This window comes from Dicentrarchus labrax, unplaced genomic scaffold (assembly GCF_905237075.1).
Source record: "Dicentrarchus labrax unplaced genomic scaffold, dlabrax2021, whole genome shotgun sequence".
In the NCBI taxonomy this organism is placed as follows: domain Eukaryota; kingdom Metazoa; phylum Chordata; class Actinopteri; family Moronidae; genus Dicentrarchus; species Dicentrarchus labrax.
In genome coordinates this window covers 26,229,351-26,247,036 of record NW_026136704.1, presented here as the reverse complement: position 1 = coordinate 26,247,036, position 17,686 = coordinate 26,229,351, and the positions used below count along the sequence as shown (strand labels likewise).

Here is a 17,686-nt window from a genome sequence, read left to right as displayed (position 1 = left end):
CTCTGTTTGGCATTCTGTAACATGATACCGAGACATTCTGTCCTCTCATCCCTCTCTCTAAGGAAATCTCTTGTGGATAAAAGGCTGGGCGGGCATCATGCCAGTGAATGGGAACTTGTGTTTGCCCTCCACAACCCACAGCTTTAAAACTGTATACAGTATAAAATTACAGTTTCACAAAGAGATGAAACCCAGTTTGGCTGTGACACAATGGCCCAGAATGTCAAAAGCAGTGTAGGACTAAAGTATCTGTGGCGAGGGCGACTCCTTCCTTTACAATTCACTCTATGCAATGTTCACTGTCAAGAACATTGGTTATGCAATTCATTTCTGAGATATATGACATGTTACAAAGTGCCGCAGGAAAAGATATGGCACACTTGGGCTGAGCAGACACAAGCGCTGCCAAAATTATGACACTTTCAAAAGGCTCGTTCACATTCCACTCTTTCACTAAATATTTACAGCCTGCTACATGGGCGAAAACTTTTCATGACATGCTTTGTTTTGTCCTGAACTGAACAAAAAAACCCCAACAAATTCATTCATTCAAGCTTATTGTGAACTAAAACAAGCCATCAACATCCCTGAAGCACGAGCCCTAATGTGTCTACTGTCCAAAATCCTTCAATCAACTAACCCAATCAACAATTATTGCGTACTTACGGGATATTTTCATCATACATCCAGAGAGGTTCATATATCCGTCAAGACTTAAAGAGTGTCTCTCAACATGTCAGAGCATCTTCATTCCCACGCTGAGCCACATTCCTGCTCTCTCTCTGAACACAGCTTGCAGTTTGAACTCAGATCCACTGCTCCCTTCTCCCCTTTTCTCTTTCCATCTACCCCCAACCACCATGTGCCTGTCCCAACACTAAATCTCTCCTTCAACCCACCCCTTTCTGTGGCAGGCTCCCTAACGCTCACCCCGTCTCCCTCCCCCCTCAGCTTCTTGTGCCCGACCCTCCTACCCAGCTCTGCCCAGGACAACTCTTTTATACCCCACTCAGCACATTTTTGGCAAAGATCTAAGCTGCAGCCATACAGCGAGCATTGCCTCTGAATTCTGGGACTCTTCTTGTGTTTCAAGACCCTGTTTTTAAATATGAAGAATTTATAACCCTTTCCTAATACGTTTCCTTGTTTTCAATCCTTTTTGGCCAGATTACATAATGTCAGCTTTTAAAATCTTTATAAATGAAATCCTTGAAGTGTTAACAGTGAGGGAAATGTTTTATTTAAACAAACAAAGGGGAAGCGTGGTTTTGCGGAGTCCAGATGTTGTTCCAGCAGGTCAACGGAATGGAAAAACGTAGGCAGCTGAACTGGGGGAAAACCATGACATAAACTGTCAGCAATCAGCAGCAGTGAATCATGCTGAGGCTCACAAGACTCTGCGCTAACATCATCAGAGTGATATATTCGTCTGTTTTACCTCCGTCTCAGCCTCTTTGTCTGAGGTAAAAAATCAATGAATGAGATGAACTGCGTGATCTGTTGTCACCTGAGACAGTGACAGGGTCGCTGTGTCACTTGACACAACACAAAGGATAGGTTATTTCAAGAGTATCTGAAAGATTCTCTTAAATTCAGTGAATAAGAGAAATGTGGTTGTTAAGAAATAATGTCTTATTGCAAATATATATAATCTATTTATAATTGGATTTTTAGGTAATTTATCTTTTATCGGAAACAAATTTAACAATCCTCAAATATTTCTAGGAAACAGGTTTCACCATCTATCCAACTTACAATATCAATTGTTAAGAAGAAAACAAAAGTTAAATGCAATAAAAAATTTAAGCTGCAAGCCGCCACGCTACGTCACCCCATGCCCAAGCATTCATCGCCGGAAGCTGAGGGAGACCGCTCTACATTGTCACACGTTTCAGACACTGCAAAAGACTTAAGCTTTCATAGAGAGACTCTTCACTGCGAAAGGTGGAAATTCAGCACCACGCCACGGACACACAGTTTGACGCACAGTAAATATTTGATTAACTTATGATCACCAATGTGTCTAGATTGCAGTGATCGAATTTGAAAATCACTGCAAACTGCTGTAAATGGCATCACAGTTTGACATTTGATTGATCCTGGCTAACTTTGATGTCACGCTACAGACACGCCCTTCAACAAATCACCGTCACAAATTGCAAAGATTTTTAATGAACATCATTTTGACTGTACTGACCAAACAACGTACAGTCAGAAAATGAACAGCGTTCATTCAGCAACATTTGTTGACTGTACTGACCAATTTTGAAGCAGATCCCAGAAATTCCCTAGAATGAGTTCGTTCAAATACAAGCCCAAAAAGTGAAAATGACCACAAAATGGTGAAAATTAAAAATTGTAATTGCAGACTTCCTGTGGGTTTTGGGGCATGGGTCCAAGAGGCTTTTTTATACGTCTCTGCAGGCTACACATGCCCACCAAGTTTCATAGATATCGGTGAAACGTGGTGCCGGGGCTGCTTTTTTAAAATCCTGTAGGGGGCGCTACAAACACGATTTTTGGTGTGTGAGCTACAGGCACCAGTCTACACATGTCCTGTGAATTTCATATTCATAACTATTACAGTCTCCGCAATGTGATTTATCCTGCCACCAGAGCGCCACCTAGTGGTGTGATTTTTTTTCCCTTTGAAAGTGAGCCTCAGGGAGCCATGGGCAACCATCCTACCAAGTTTCGTTTAAATCACACTTGCCGATGTGGAGATATAAACTTCTTCATTTTAAAAAGTGCCACCTTGTGGTGATGACGTACGATGCCTAAGGAAGACATAAGGAACTATTGACCCAAGGTTGGTGTCAATCGGACATACCAATGTGGAGAAATGCCCCACTTCCTTTTTTGATGAAAAATTTTATTTTATAACGTGCTTATTTTTTGAAATATCAAAATGCTTTAAATTACTTTTTTGCCAGGACGGTCTCCAGATGCTATGTGCAAAGTTTTGTGCGCATCGGACGAAAGTGCATGGATGGATCACGAAAACGCTCTAGCGGGGGAAAAATCCAGGCGGAAGTGGGCGTGGCCTATATAGGGAGATTCAGCTCCATTCACCGAACGCGTGGATATAATTTTTGAATGTGAGACAAGCGATGCAGGAGTTTTTAGCCTATCAAACTTTTCTTAATAGTAGTGCCACCTAGTGGCCAACCCGAAAGCGACCCATAGAATATAAAATTTTTCGCCAGGCCAGACAACTTTGCCAAATAAAATTCACGCAAAGTTTACATTCAGGGGGTCAAAAACGCAGTGAAAGGTGCTAATAATAATAATAAACTGAGCAAAAACAATAGGGACCTTCCAGTTGTCACTGGCTCAGTCCCTAATGAAAAATAAATAAATAAAACTTATTTTTTTAAAAAGCATACAAGCTGAAAATGACTCGTAAATCAAATGCAACAGGATACAGTGAGTGGGTTTGCCAAGAGAATACATGAGTGAGTTGATAATCTTTCTATTCCTACAGTGTCTGCTTCCTTTGTTTGGCAAAGTACTGTATACAATAATGACTGGAGTCTGTTTAAGTAGATCACTTTTCATCTGCAAACCTGCTGTCATGTTTTCCCAATTTTATATATTTAACAGCCCAATTTTACATTATGTTATTAAAGATGAGATCACAAAAATATATGATGTATAAGGAAAACCTATTAGTTTAAATGTGTGGATAAAATGAGAAGCTCTTTCAATTACTGGGGTTTGCCACGGCACCATGATTACGTAAGGACATCACATTCATCCATAATTTCCCACAGCGTAAGTAGAATTCCATATGTAGTCTGCTTCTGCTGCTCCTAATGCTGCGTGATTCTGCCATTTCCTCTTGTAAAACACAACTCTTCTGACCTACTGGGGCCAAAGCTGGGTATAAAGCTACAAACACAGGCAGAATGACGTAGGCACCCCAACTTTAGTCACCTTAACAAATTTAACAGTGAATACACTCAGAACGTATTAGAGCTTTAAAAGCACTCTAAAACAAACTGCTTCGATTTATTAGTACAAACTGTGTAGACCCTTAGAAATGTGTCCTCCCACACAACAAACTGCTGCAGAGACTGAGTGAATCAGCCAGACAAGCCAGCCGAATATATCAGTCAAAAAACACAGACTATAACTGAGTACTGTATCAAAAACACCTGGCGAAAGACTGAGTGAGCCAGCAATATAGGAAAAAAAAGAAAGATTCCACTTGTGGGCTGGCTGGCTGGCTGGCTGGCTGGCTGGCTGGCGGAGAGGTGTCGTCATGCTGGGAGGCATGGAGGAGAGGCCTCTCTTCCCCTTTATGATGCTAATTGCATACAGACACCCACTCACAGTGAGCAGTCAGCCTTACTGTAAAAGTAAGACTAGACAGCCAGGGGAAACACATACTGCCCCCTCCTCTAGTCTGCCCAGAAACCACAACATCTGATGTCTCATGCCCAAAATAGCTAACATTTCCTTCTCTCACACTTTTCAATTGTGCGTGGGGGAGCAAACAGGAAGCACAAATAACGATAGCAAAAAGACGGACACGACCGAGATGCAGCGTGATTGTGCAGGAGGCACAGGATATCTGCTCTCTATTTCTAAGAGTTCAAGTCCTCTAGGGGGAATGCAAGAAATGCACAAGGTGGATTAATACTGCAGTGCCCCATGTAATTCACCTAATGTCGTGGGAATAAAGCCTGCCTATTTTAAAGAGCAGGTTTTAATTAACAAAGCTCTACATGTCCTCCAGACTCCAACATCCCTGGCACAATGCGCCGCAATCATCAGCGTAACAGGAGGTGCCACTCGCTAATATCACAACACGTCTTCAGTTCACAGCGTTCTCATCACCTATAAACCGGTGAGGTGTTGAGACAAAGGACAATAGCCAAATCTAGGAGATTATCTGTCTACAAAGGTGAGTAACAACACAGTGCCTTTGTGGATGTGACTTTATTCTTGACGCAGTGATTGGCACATGAGCTGGCTGGCTCCGCAGGCCGAGTAATTACAGAGAGCCAGCGTTGAATCACCCATGGACTTCCATCCCCCTCATTTGATCCCGCGGGGCACACAGGGGACCTGTTATCCAGCAGACGACATGGGATGCAGGTTTAAAATGATCAGCTCTGGGCTGCGTTGCTAAGACAACAAAGCAAAATTTCCTCAAATACAAATGAGCTAGCAAATCCTGGGTCTGATTTTGCCCTGTGGTCCACAGTGACCTGCGGAGAGCTCCTTTCAGTGGACCACAGGTCTCCAGTAACAAGTGGATATACAAAGCAGACATCAATGCCTCCTGGAGGATGGGGACTTGAGGACAAACACAGTGCCAACCCAGGAAAAGCCAGTGCCAAGGAGGCATTAGCATTCTGAACCTGCGTAAGTCAGTCAGATTCATTTAAGAGCCACTTCGTACATTACAGATAAGCCTTTTAAATAAAGCGCACATCATTTTCATTTTCAAGACAGATACATTTTGTAAATATAAACCGTCTAATTTATGAATCTTAGTTTTTTTTTTAATGACACCACTGGTGAAAGAATGAGGTCCACCTTTCTTTCTTTCACAGCAGACACACACACTCACAGCAAGAGCTTATTGATTCTGAGAGTAAATAACATGACTATGTGAGCTAGGGAGCTGCTGTTGTTGACCATTGCCAAAGCCTGCTGGGTCAAAAGTCATCTGAGCTGTGTTTTTCTCTTGAGGTCCTGTATTGAATTTAAACAAGAGCAGCACAGCTGTGGTAACACTCTCCTTCACCTCTGAAGGACACCCAGAGAGAAGCTTCTTTCATCTTCAGGGGTAACAACCCATCAACTCTCTCTCTCTTTCTCTGTCTGTCTCTCTTTTTGTCTCTCTCTAAAGTCTGTAAATACCAGTCACAGCTTTTGCATCATTTACATGTTACTAATGACAACATTAAGATACCTAGACGTTCAATGACACGCTGTTATTCCTACGCAGTGTTGGTTACAAGGAGTCTCATAATAACAGCCAAAGCTGACTCATTTTTTTTTTCACGCAGTCCTTCCTGAGAACATACACAACAGGGATGACTGCTTGAACAGTTTAAACCATGTGGGGTCAACATGATGTTGTAAACATATTAAAACAATGGAAAATCACTTAAGTTTTTTCCAAAAGCAGACATTACTTGGGTTCCAAGTCACCGAACAACAGCCTGGGAGAGAAATGGGAAAGATTATTAGTGAGTCCATGTCTCATCCTACTATAAATAGCCTTTCAGCAAAGGATTTACAAATTATCCCGGACACAAATTGCAAAATGATAGCCCGCTGGATCTGGTTGGGTGTCACAGCCAGAAGACAAATAATGGGCTATGATGTGTGGGCTGCATGGCCTCTAAAGAAGCCAAGGCTTCAATGTTCAAACCGTGAGCTCTGCAGCATTTTCCTCTCTCTCTTTCCAACTCACTACGGTGTCTCACATTCACTCCGTTTTGAGAAAATGTTCTAACAACCACATAATAAGGGCCGCTTAGCAAACAACAAAAACCGATGGAAGCGGCGGGTGTTCAGCAGCTTCACAGACAGGTGTTCTCCTTCTTTCCCTTTGGTCACACTACAGGACACTTCGGCACATGACTTCCAGCAGACACTTCAAGAGAAGTGTCCTTTACTAGAAAAGGGACCTCTGACCCTCTTGGAAGGAGGAGACATCTCAGCAATTTCCAGATCCTTAAGTACCTTCACTTTACAGCCAGCAACTCCGAACAGTACAGAAATCAATCAGCACAACTTTCTGTGAAATACATACTGCAGTGACTTCCAAGGCACGATGCACAAGCTAAACACTTCCAGACACTGGACTGTAGCCACGTTCCCACGCATGTTAAAGTGTTTTGGCAACAATCTCGGAGGCCTTTATGAAAGATTTGCTTTCTTTGGTGATAAAAACATCAACTTTAGCTTTTGGAGATTTCCGTTTTCATTCCATCCAGGCATACCTCCCCCAAACCCTGGACTATTCCTTCAACCCAGTGTTGATCTTTGCAGAGTAATCATTGTCCTAGTTGTTCAGTTATTCACTCTATTCAAGGATAAATAAATAACACGGTGTGGGATGAATAATGTAGGCTGGTCAGCGATAACACACATCAAGGTCTATGATTATATTCAACATTTATCTTCTCTCAGAAATTGTGATTTTGGCCATTTCTCATTTCAAAATATTCTTTATTAAAGTGAGATCCTCAAAGTTAATAATAGCGTGACAAATCTTTCCAGGAAGCATATAACAGTAAGAAAGCCTGATGTAACAGATCAGCAGAGGTACTTGCGGGCATCTGTGCTGCCCTCGGCCCAGACGTAAGGTTTGGAAACTTCCGAATGGGAAAGTTCAACTCTGTACCTGCCTGACTTTCCCCCAGCTCCTTTTTCTGTCTACTAACATCGCCTTGAAGGTCTCTACTTCCCCCTTTCTCCTCCCTCCTTCTCTCTGAATCTCTGTCTTCCTCTCTCTTTCAGCAAGACTCTAATCTGAGCTCTTCCAGTTGTCTTTTTAACTCCCTGTGCATCCCTTGTGCCAGCTCCTTGACAGTTGACTCCAACAACGGCCTTGCAGCTAACTGTATCTTTAGTCTTTCCAACATATACCACAAGTTTTTAGAGGTGTTTGTGTGATTTAAAGTCCATACATGTCTTGTTTTATGTAAAGTACAGTAGGCTGCATGCCTTGCCATGTCATGCTGTTTTCCCACTCATAATATACGGTTGTGTGGCTGTAATTCTTCCTTCCCTTTGATAGCCTATATAAACACTGTAATTTGGTTTTCCAAGAGCACTGTATAACACAGTTAAAGGGAGATGACTGTGAATTACTGACAAACACACAGGCAGCTGACCTAAAATCTCGACTCAAACACGGAAAAAGACTTACTGGAAAGTTATCAACACATGTTGGGTAAGTCCTGGCACCCACACAAATCAAATGTCTCAAGATGAAAGGGACTTTTAGCAGATGCTAATAAGTACAAAAACTCTGTAAACTAATAAATGATGTCTCATGTGTGACCACAGCTCTGTAAAGTACAGGATACGGGTAAAAGAGCAGAAGAAAAACATCCAGAAGAAACTCCTCTGAAGTCAAATCCTGCAGAGCTCCATTAGGTCCACCTCCCATTTGGACCGGATCCCAGAGGGGACTACTTGGGGTTCCCTCCTTCTCTGAGAATGGCCTCTGAGAGTCAGAGGGTAGAGAGGGGGCCAATGTCAGAACAAGGGCCCCCTACCGTGAGAAAGCCCCCTCAGGACCTCCACAATAAAAGCATGGAGCCCTCCCTTGGGACGCTGGTCCTAATTAACGACATCAAAGTGAACGGCCACAAGAACTGCCTCAGGAGCCTCACAGCACTCATGCAACTGACTTGTGAGCCGCAGCAGAGATGATGATACTGTCAGCATGTGTTGTTGTGTATGATGAGGTGCGGCGTAGCTTATCAAGAATGCTTCCCACCGAAAGAGCCAAGTGATTGTTCTGCTTTACCAGAGCGTTCAGAGTCTCTCCCTAACACACACACATTCAGGGCGCTAATAGCAGATTTAGGACGTTTGTCATGCGTGGCCATCAATGACAGGCTGTGTTCAGGCAGTCACTCCCTGGCTGAAAGGCCTATAAAGTGAAGAGACAGCGGCTGAATGTCTGTGGTCTGGATGCGTGCTGCTTTTGCGCCTCTGTCAGTTTTTCCAGCTAATGACATGTAATGTGCATTTCTACCACATGAGGGCGGCCATGTGCTGAACTCTGGAATGGTTTACATGCAGATGAGAAGAAAATGTGCTATATGATGAATAACATAGACTGGATGTGCAACAATCACTATCTCAAGAATGTAATGTGCATTTAAGTGAAGCCTGTCTATGTAATCTTTTTTAGAAATTTATACCAAATATATTTTTCTTTAGATAACCAGATGTGGACATTTGGCTCCTTTTATAAAACATAAGCCCATAAAATGTAAATGTAAACTTAAACTTTTATTTTTCTCTACATGCTATCTGTGGCTTTTTAGTAGCTAAGAAGTGATTATTTGAGTCACAACATATTCAGTGTACTATTTGCTGACATGTAGGTTAATATGGCTTTTTCTGTGAATTAGCATTTTCTAATCTGTGGAATGTAAAAGACCTGAGAACAGGAGAGGTTTTCCATCATGGCTCTGTTAATATGTTACTTTCAGTTCTGTTACAGTGCAGCCGAGAGGCATTTATGAAATCTCCTCTTAGTAAATGATTAGCCCTGCACATGTGGCGGCTGTCAGCCTCTCTGAATGTGTAGGAACTACACTGATTCACACACAGGAGAAAGATTTACAGGAAGGACATGAGCTCAGCCTGCCACCTACAGACAAAAAGTGGGACTCTACAGAAGGTTTATGAGTGTAGCCTTTATTTACCAGAGTTTGGTTGGATAGAGACAGTTTGTTCCCAGCCGTTACAAGACTGAATCATTTACTCATTCTTTATCAGCAAGGCAGGAATTTACCAACGGTTAGCAACCAACCGTTGGTACATTATGGCTTTAGAAACAGTGGCTGCTTAACTGTGGGATGTACAGTGAGAACCACTCAGAGTTGTAGACACATCAGTTAACAGCTTTTCTGTGAGCTAGTGATTTATAAGATGGATGAGCTGTATCTCAAATATAATAATATCAGTTTGTTTTGGTTGGTATGGTCATTTGGCTTAAACTAAATATTTTTTCTTTTCTTTTTCATGCTCAGCAAAGCCGGGTTGGAAGAAAAAATATCACAGTAACTAGAACAGATTTTCACAATAAAAGTATATCACGATACAGTATCTGTAAAGGAATTCTCAAGCATTTCTGGAATAACTTTAATAACGAAGAGAAAGTTGGATCTGTAATTGCTACATGCTGCTAACCTGTGTGTTAGGATTTACAGTATACATTTTCAGGACTCAATTGCAATGATGGACATCCAAACATCAGCATGTCCCACATCTAAACCTCGTCTATACACTATAATATATTAGTCTTAGTTAACTTTTGTAGCAATTAGTATACAAAAAACTCAACACACTTTTCCATTTTACAGGAAAAGATACAAAACATGCAACATTGGACTTCAGCCAACCTGCGAGTTTGGACCGTCACTGCCAATTAAATTTCAAGAACAGAGAGAAAAATGTCTGGTTTTAAATTTACTTATGCTCACAATTTATTTTCCAAGATGTCTCGCCACCACCCACAATTTATTTTAATTTTTTCCAGCTGTGAGCTTCAGCTGCCTTTGTGCATAGCATTGTGTGAGAATAGTGTCCACTGACAGCATCCTCAAAAATTCAGAGCATTTATACACTGTCTGGTTAGAGTGTATTTCATTTTGTCACTTTTCCAGTGTAAACATGCTAAATTCTCAAACTTGTCTAGAATTAATATTTAGTATGGGACTGAGCTATATATAACAACCTCATGTGACATTATTCTCTTATTCTTTTAATACGTATTTAGTACCTCTTCAACAAACTCATCACATACACACACATTTGGGCACAAAACAAGAGCACAAGCCATAGATTTAATTAGTTGAAGTGCAATGACAGTGGCAGACAACCAGCTAATCATTATGTCAAAATTGGTTCCCTGACAGTATTACTTACTGCCCTCCGAAGGTAGCAAACTCATTTTGCATAACAATCACATTTACAGAGAGGGTCATGAATAAAAGATAAACTGGGTTTGTGTGTACTAAGTAAACAATGTGCAAGGCTACATCTTCACTTATCATCAAACCTCCATTTGAATGTAGGAGCAGTTATATTTGTTTCACACGCAGATGATCTAACGTGCCACATGTTGTAGCAGACCACTGATGAATAATTCAGTGCTTCCGGAAGAGGAGTCTTGAGTGGGAGAGGACAAAGTCTAACGAGATCCCTCACCTTGAAGAGCCTTTTTTAACAGAAACCCCTTTTTCAGAGCTGGTTTCTAACAATTATCCATCTACTAGTCAGAGGAAGAACAGAGGAAGAAGGGTAGAGCTCGTCCTCTTAACAAGCCGAAATGTTCTGTCCTCTCTAAAGTGTGCAAGTGTTACATACTATTATCCCGCTCAGAAACATGCCTGCTGATAAAGTGCATTTGAACTTTGAAGAAGATTAAAACGTTGTCACTGAACTTAACATAAAGCAGTTGATATGACAAACATTGTTAGTAAAAATACAGTTGAATACAGTAAAAATATGCAACACAGTGTGCAGTACTGAGAAAACAGCAATGTAAGACTATATAGTCAACACTGATACATGCCAGAGGGAGAACAATGATAGCAGGTTAACCTGGAAGACACAAGCCTTTCAGCCATGACAGCCAAACAAAAGGCCCGCTTTGTAACTTCAGGACACAGACACACTCATGGTAAGCACACAGCTGCCGTGCAATAACTTGTCTCATTTGACAAGAGAGGCACAATGTACTCGACCATGGCAGAATGCACTAATGTCCTTTCCAGGGCAGAGATCGGAGCCCGCTGGCTGCATCGGGGTCAATAAGCCACGGAGAAGGGCCATTAAAGGGTCACACTGGACAGAGCTTCTAGTCCGAAACACAACAGCTTCTCAATGAGGTAAAAAAAAAAAACGGCCGCGTGGCAAGCTTTTAGACACGGAGTACTATTCAGCTGCTCAAGGTTTCCACAGAAGCCCGATGAAGTTTCCAGGACTTTTACGTGACAGGAAAACTTCCACAGCCTAGAAAAGGTCTGTGAACAATCGGTGAATTGTCTGGTTTTCACTACAGTCCAGCTTGTTGCACAAAGAAAACATCTGAAACCATCATCTAATGTAATATGTGATTTCTAAACTATATATGGGAATATGAGGTGATATGCACAATCATGCAGTATAACTATCAAACCTATGGAAATCATTAAGTAGTTGACCGTTTTGCTATAAAATGGCTAAAAACACAGTAATTGGTTTAAAATTTGGGTAAACAAATCAATAATTATTATTTTTCTCTATGATAGCATTAATAGCTTATTGAGCCACAAATTATAATTATAATGTTAGTGTGCAGCAAGATAAAAATATATCTAAATTAAGAATATTTTGGACACTAACTGCACGAGTAGCAACAACAGAAGCAGAAATCCTGAGAATCTGGAGTCCAGATGGGGCGAGCAGGGAGGAATCGAGGCAGACAGAGCAGAAAGCTGCAGAAACACAGTAGCCTTTCCAGAGTGATGAAGCATGGAATACTCCTCCAAAATCTGAGGAATATTTTCAGGAAAGGAGACACATTCCTCCACAATGAAAACAGGCCCTATCCCTTACACGCCAATCCCACTGTGCAGCACTCAAATGCCTGTTTCTTTCCATCTTACTCCACACAGCTGTGCATTTATATCCATCAACTCTCAAAGCTGATGAGATATACTGGTCAGAATTTTTGGACAATAGGACCTTGTGGGTCTTCAGTCTGTCCTGGTACTTTGTCAGTAGCTAATCATGGAAACCCACACACATAACTCTGGTGGCTTTGAAATGCCATCAAATCGGAAACATGACTAAGACCCTGGAATTTGGGGTGAAACAATACTGAGTAACTCTGCCCATCACCATGGCCCCCACTCACTTTCAACCTGCTATGTCAACAGGGCTGGCCAGCTGGAATGCAGGAGTCACTGCAACACATGGAGCTCAATCCTGTGGCTCTGCACAGTCTGCAGTCAGTCCTCCAAACACTACCTCGCCGATATCTGTCGCATTTCAAACAGGTACGCATGACACAAGATGAGACATGAGGTATGAAAGGAAGTAAGAGTCATATAGAGCTTAAAGGCTGCTCTCCTTAGGAAAATGAAGAAAATTACTCAATTAAGGCATTTAGAGCAAATCATATTAAAAACTACAATTACCAAAATTAGGCATAATCACAGCACTTAAGACATTTTTTTGTTAGTTGTTGTACACCCACACATTGGCTGAATGCAGCACAACTCAGTACATATTGTTTTTTTTGTCTACATGTTATTTTTCTTCATTTGATGTTGTTTTATGATACTGAGAACAGCCACCAAAGCCTAATGTTATCTTAGTTCACTTTAAGACCAGTGTAAAACCACAGAAAATGCCAAACTGTGCGATGAAAACTGTCAATCAAAAGTTAATATTACTCCGGAATGCAGTGAAATCAAAGCACAAGTAGTCAAAATGTCACGTTTGACAATAAACATGCAAGTAAAAGCTGTTAAAATGACTTTTAACTGAGATAAAAGAATCCATAAACCCACTTTAAACACACACATAGTTTCAGTCCTTGTCACAGATGACCCAAATTGTATGTTTGCTGTCAAAGCAGACATCTGTAATCTGAAAACACATGCCGGGTTTCATGACTACACTTGCCTGCAAACATCAGATCATGTAGATTTCCTCCTGAAAACAAGCATATACATACACACGGCTCCGGGACATCTTCAGACATCAACCCAACAGTAAGCTCTGTGTATCCTTCACAGCGTCACAATAACAAAAACATGCATATGCATCATGCCTCGGTCTTCTGTGGTGATGCAGCCCACACATGAGGCAGCATTATCTGACTCATGCTCTCCTTAGTGTGACTGAGAGGAGAACTATGCTGTGTGTTGCCGTATTGAAGCTTCATACAGTTGAAATATACTTTCCTGTTGATATTCCTGTTGCAAAATGCAGCCACCCTTTGATCAAATGTCAGGATGCTCAGACTTGCAGGAGGGAACAGGAGCGGTAGTGCTTTGTCTCCTCCATTGTTATGCTGCCCTGCCCCCTCCCCGGGACTGACCAGGTAAATGCAAAGGCAAGAGGTTACAGGCCTTCGAGAAAGATGAATGGGAGGTCAGGCCCTGTTGTAGTTAAAACACCCACCTATTGCTCTCCTGTCTACATGCAGCAGTCCGCAAATGAGCCGAGGGCTTGTAAAACTGTCAGGCCAGACATTCATTGATATCTCTTGTTTACACTGTGGGCTTAACTCTTGTGATGTAACCAATCCTACAGCTTATCACCTATCAGTGTTTGTTACAGTCAGTCAATACTAATTATTTACCACCACTGCCCCCATGACTACCTATTGGCTGAAGGTCAAGTTTGGCTTTGTCTGCAGTGGCATATGCACACACACACACACACACACACACACACACACACACACACACACACACACACACACACACAAACACACACTTTGTTACCATTATATTTGCCTTCCAAAGTTAATTTCTGTTCAATTCCACCTTTATCTGGAAACAAGTAAACAAGGAACAAAAGCCGGAGATATGAACTATGGACAATGCCCTTGCTCGCTTGTCAAAAGGTTATCCTGTGTTCATATTATCGTTTTCATACGTATGTGTCATATCTTATTCACTACATGTTTTGACTACCAGCTTGCTTTGCTGTCAGTCATAGCATGCCTGGAAGTAAGACAAAGAAGGCTCTTCAGCAAAAGCTAATAAAAAAGCTGATATCCAACCAAAAGACCCACAGTCTGAACTGTCACTCCTATCCATACACTACTCCTACCTCCAGCGATCCTCTTGAGTAGTTGCTGCCTGGCAATGATCCTGCCCAGCCTGTACCCAGAGCGTCTGCGGTGATGGTCCATTCTCAGGTAGATATCCTGAGTCTCTGGGGTCATACTCCCAAGACACTCACTGCCTGCGGACTCCGTTAGCTCCCGAAACATAACTGTAACACTGTACCCCAAACAAGCCTCCTGACCGCTCATCCACACACTCTCCCACCAACAGAAAACTTCACATACAGGCGCAAAAAGCCTTAAGTGAGCAGAGAGGGACAGCAGAGCAGAGCCTAGGGGGAGGAGTGCCAACACTTCAGTCTGTGGGCCATGTGACCACGGGGAGGCCAATGGCAAGGAAGCAGTCGGAGTACTGCCCACCTTGCTGAGCTGAATCCAATGCCTGTGTGAACGCTTGTCAACTTCCCCCTGCTCTGGAGGGAAATATAAATACCATTGGAATGCCTATGAACTGACTAAGGAGGGCAGGAGTGGAAGAAAGAGGGGTGTGGGAGGGCTTACAAAAATAGTGGTTTTGGATCCGCCCTGCACTAGAACAACTCTTCTGCTGTTGCTGGTCACACAGGTGCCAAGTTTACTGGGAGAAAGTGAGTCTGTGCTACCAAAGCTACAAAAGAGGGAGAAAGAGAGGGAGAAGTTGTTTTCTTGGTTGGAGAATGCAAATTCTTGCTCCCCCACCCCCATCACATAACCCCTAGTTCCAGCCACAGGAAGGCCTCTCAGCAGGTTTCCTCAAAGTGTCAGCTCCTCAGGGGAAAAAGAAATTTTAGCTTGAATACATATGAGTGACCTATATCCCCTTTACTCAACACAATGGGAAAGATCAAGCTCTGGCATGTCATCTGTTCAGCTCTGGTGGCCGTTAGGTGACACGAATTAAAGCCTCTTCTGACAACGTCTCCCTAGTCCCTGCTACGTACTAAAAATATCTTGTATTTATTATATTCTAATGCTTATGGCATATAGTTTTTGCATTTAGTATACAAGAAGGCACAACAGCAAGTGATTTTAGATGTGTGCCAATAATCCCAATCAAACTGTGACTTTTAATAAAGAAAAAATATCATTGCGCTGGAAGAATTTAAAAGTCTGTTCTACATATTAATAATGTGTGATAATCACTATATAGGCTACTAGTCAGCTTTTATTATATAAGAAGGCAGTGTGCTTTTCCATTTTTTACGAACAGGAAGTGATATAAGAGGTGTGCTTATGGACCAAAAGAAAAATTAGGACTTGAAGAATCATAAAAACAAATCATGATAAAAAACATTGAATTTTTTAATAATGTTGAGTTAAAGGAAAGGAAAGTCTTTTTACTGTCATATTCACAGTATATATACACCATTTTACATACATGAAATGAAACTTGGCCTCTGCATTTAACCCCTCCTACATAGGAGCAGTGGGCGGATTAAGCGCCCGGGGAGCAGTTAGGGTGCCTTGCTCAAGGGCACCTCAGCAGAGCACAGGAGGTAAAAACTGGCAACTCTCCAGCTACCAGCCCACACTCCATATGGTGGGTCTGTGGGGCTTGAGCTGGCGACACTCCAGTTCCCAAGCCAAGTCCCTACCCACTGAGCTACTGCCGCCCAAGACATGGAGCAATGCATGTAAACTGTAAAAAATGACTATTAGGTGATTGGACCTGGACTGTGAGCTAGAGAGGTGTGTTTACACCAGTGGCACAAGACCGGGACTGGAATGAGCACCAGAACCAGAGTGGGGCGAGCCAGCAATTGAGCCGGGTTCAGCAGCAGCTCCCTGTGACCACGGCCGGGGCCGAACACAGCCTCCGACGGTGTTGGAGGTCAGGTGATTTAAAGCCGCTCCGAGCAGGACTATGACTCTGAGGAGGCGGTGACAGGAGAGGCCTATCTGTACGTCCACCAATATTTGTTTTTGTGAAGTTGTAGGTTATTTATTCTCTGTTTAGAACAATGGGACTTGAGTGACGTTATACTGTGTTGAAATAAATGAACTAAATGTTCAGTCTTGTTGCTAGTTGTTGACACATTCAGAATCATTAATGTTATGTTAATATTTAAATTACTAAATTAATTTCATACATATATCAACGTTCAATGACTAGTCGACTAATGGCTTCAACTAGTCAACTATGAAAATATTTAGTCTGGGATAGCCCTAGTGTATTGTGGGACATAGTGTCAATCAACAACAACTCTAAATTATTCAGTGTGAATACACATACTCAAACTCTGCTTAGAATTATTATCTGATATATATTTGGGGACACAGTCTTTATATTTTGTGGTAAAAACAAAAAATGAGTCCCTCACGAATGAAACAATACCATTGTACTGAAAACTAAAACTCCTTTTCCAGATTTAAAAGCCTGCTTATATCAGCCAGTATACAACATGGAACAGCAACCTCCTCACACCTGAAACACAGTCAACATCCGCACAAGCCGACCCACCCAGCACCAATCAGGTCCCCTGCCACTCTCCCTGTGACTCGGCCCCCGCATACAGGCTTGCCTGTGTATAAGCATGGCGCCATACATGTGAATAGAGCACAAATGGGCAAGCGACCAAGTCAAACACAGCCCCTGTCTGTTTCGCTCCCTGGCTGGCAAAATCCACCCTAGCTTAAGCTCACAAAGACCACAATTCAGCAGCACACTTCAGAGCCCGTTGCACGTTTTCATAAACTTCTCCTGGGTTTAATGACCCTCTCCACACCCTCAGGTGGAGCTATTTAAATATGTGATTGTTGCTATTTTAAGGTACTAGGTGATGGTGTGACACTATTCAGATGATTTCATTGGGCGGTGACTAATTTTTTACACACACAAACACCTGTGTTCATTCATACTGTACAAGGAACACTTCAGGTGTCAGATGCTTAAAAATGAGTGACAGCATGTTGGCAACCGCGTGATCCCCCTGAACCCATTTCTGTGTTTTTTTCTTCCTTCCCTGTCTAGACGAAGAAACTGACGGAGTGCATCACACATATCGCATTACGGAATCAATCACCCACTGCTATGCAACATCATAATGAATGAGATTAATGGTGTTTTCATCTCCGTCCGCACTCAAATACCTCAGCGGGGATTGTGAAAGAGCTACGAGTTCTCCTATGCTCGCTTTGGAAGTCCCT

The 17,686-nt window shown here is 42.2% G+C and overlaps 1 protein-coding gene across 4 annotated transcripts in view; it reads right to left on the bottom strand.

The window, feature by feature from the left end:
* Positions 1–17,686, bottom strand: part of stard13b (StAR-related lipid transfer (START) domain containing 13b) — a 64,727-nt gene that overhangs the window by 11,623 nt on the left and 35,418 nt on the right. Inside the window, exon 1 of one of the 4 annotated variants that reach the window (XM_051397186.1) lies at positions 14,545–14,795. The exons of 2 other annotated variants lie outside the window; for them this stretch is intronic. In XM_051397186.1, coding sequence (XP_051253146.1) covers positions 14,545–14,749 — 205 coding nt within the window. In that variant the 5' untranslated portion in view covers positions 14,750–14,795. Of the gene's footprint in view, positions 1–666; positions 866–14,544; positions 14,796–17,686 lie in introns of those variants that run through there. One more of the 4 variants, XM_051397188.1, reaches the window with a different exon arrangement.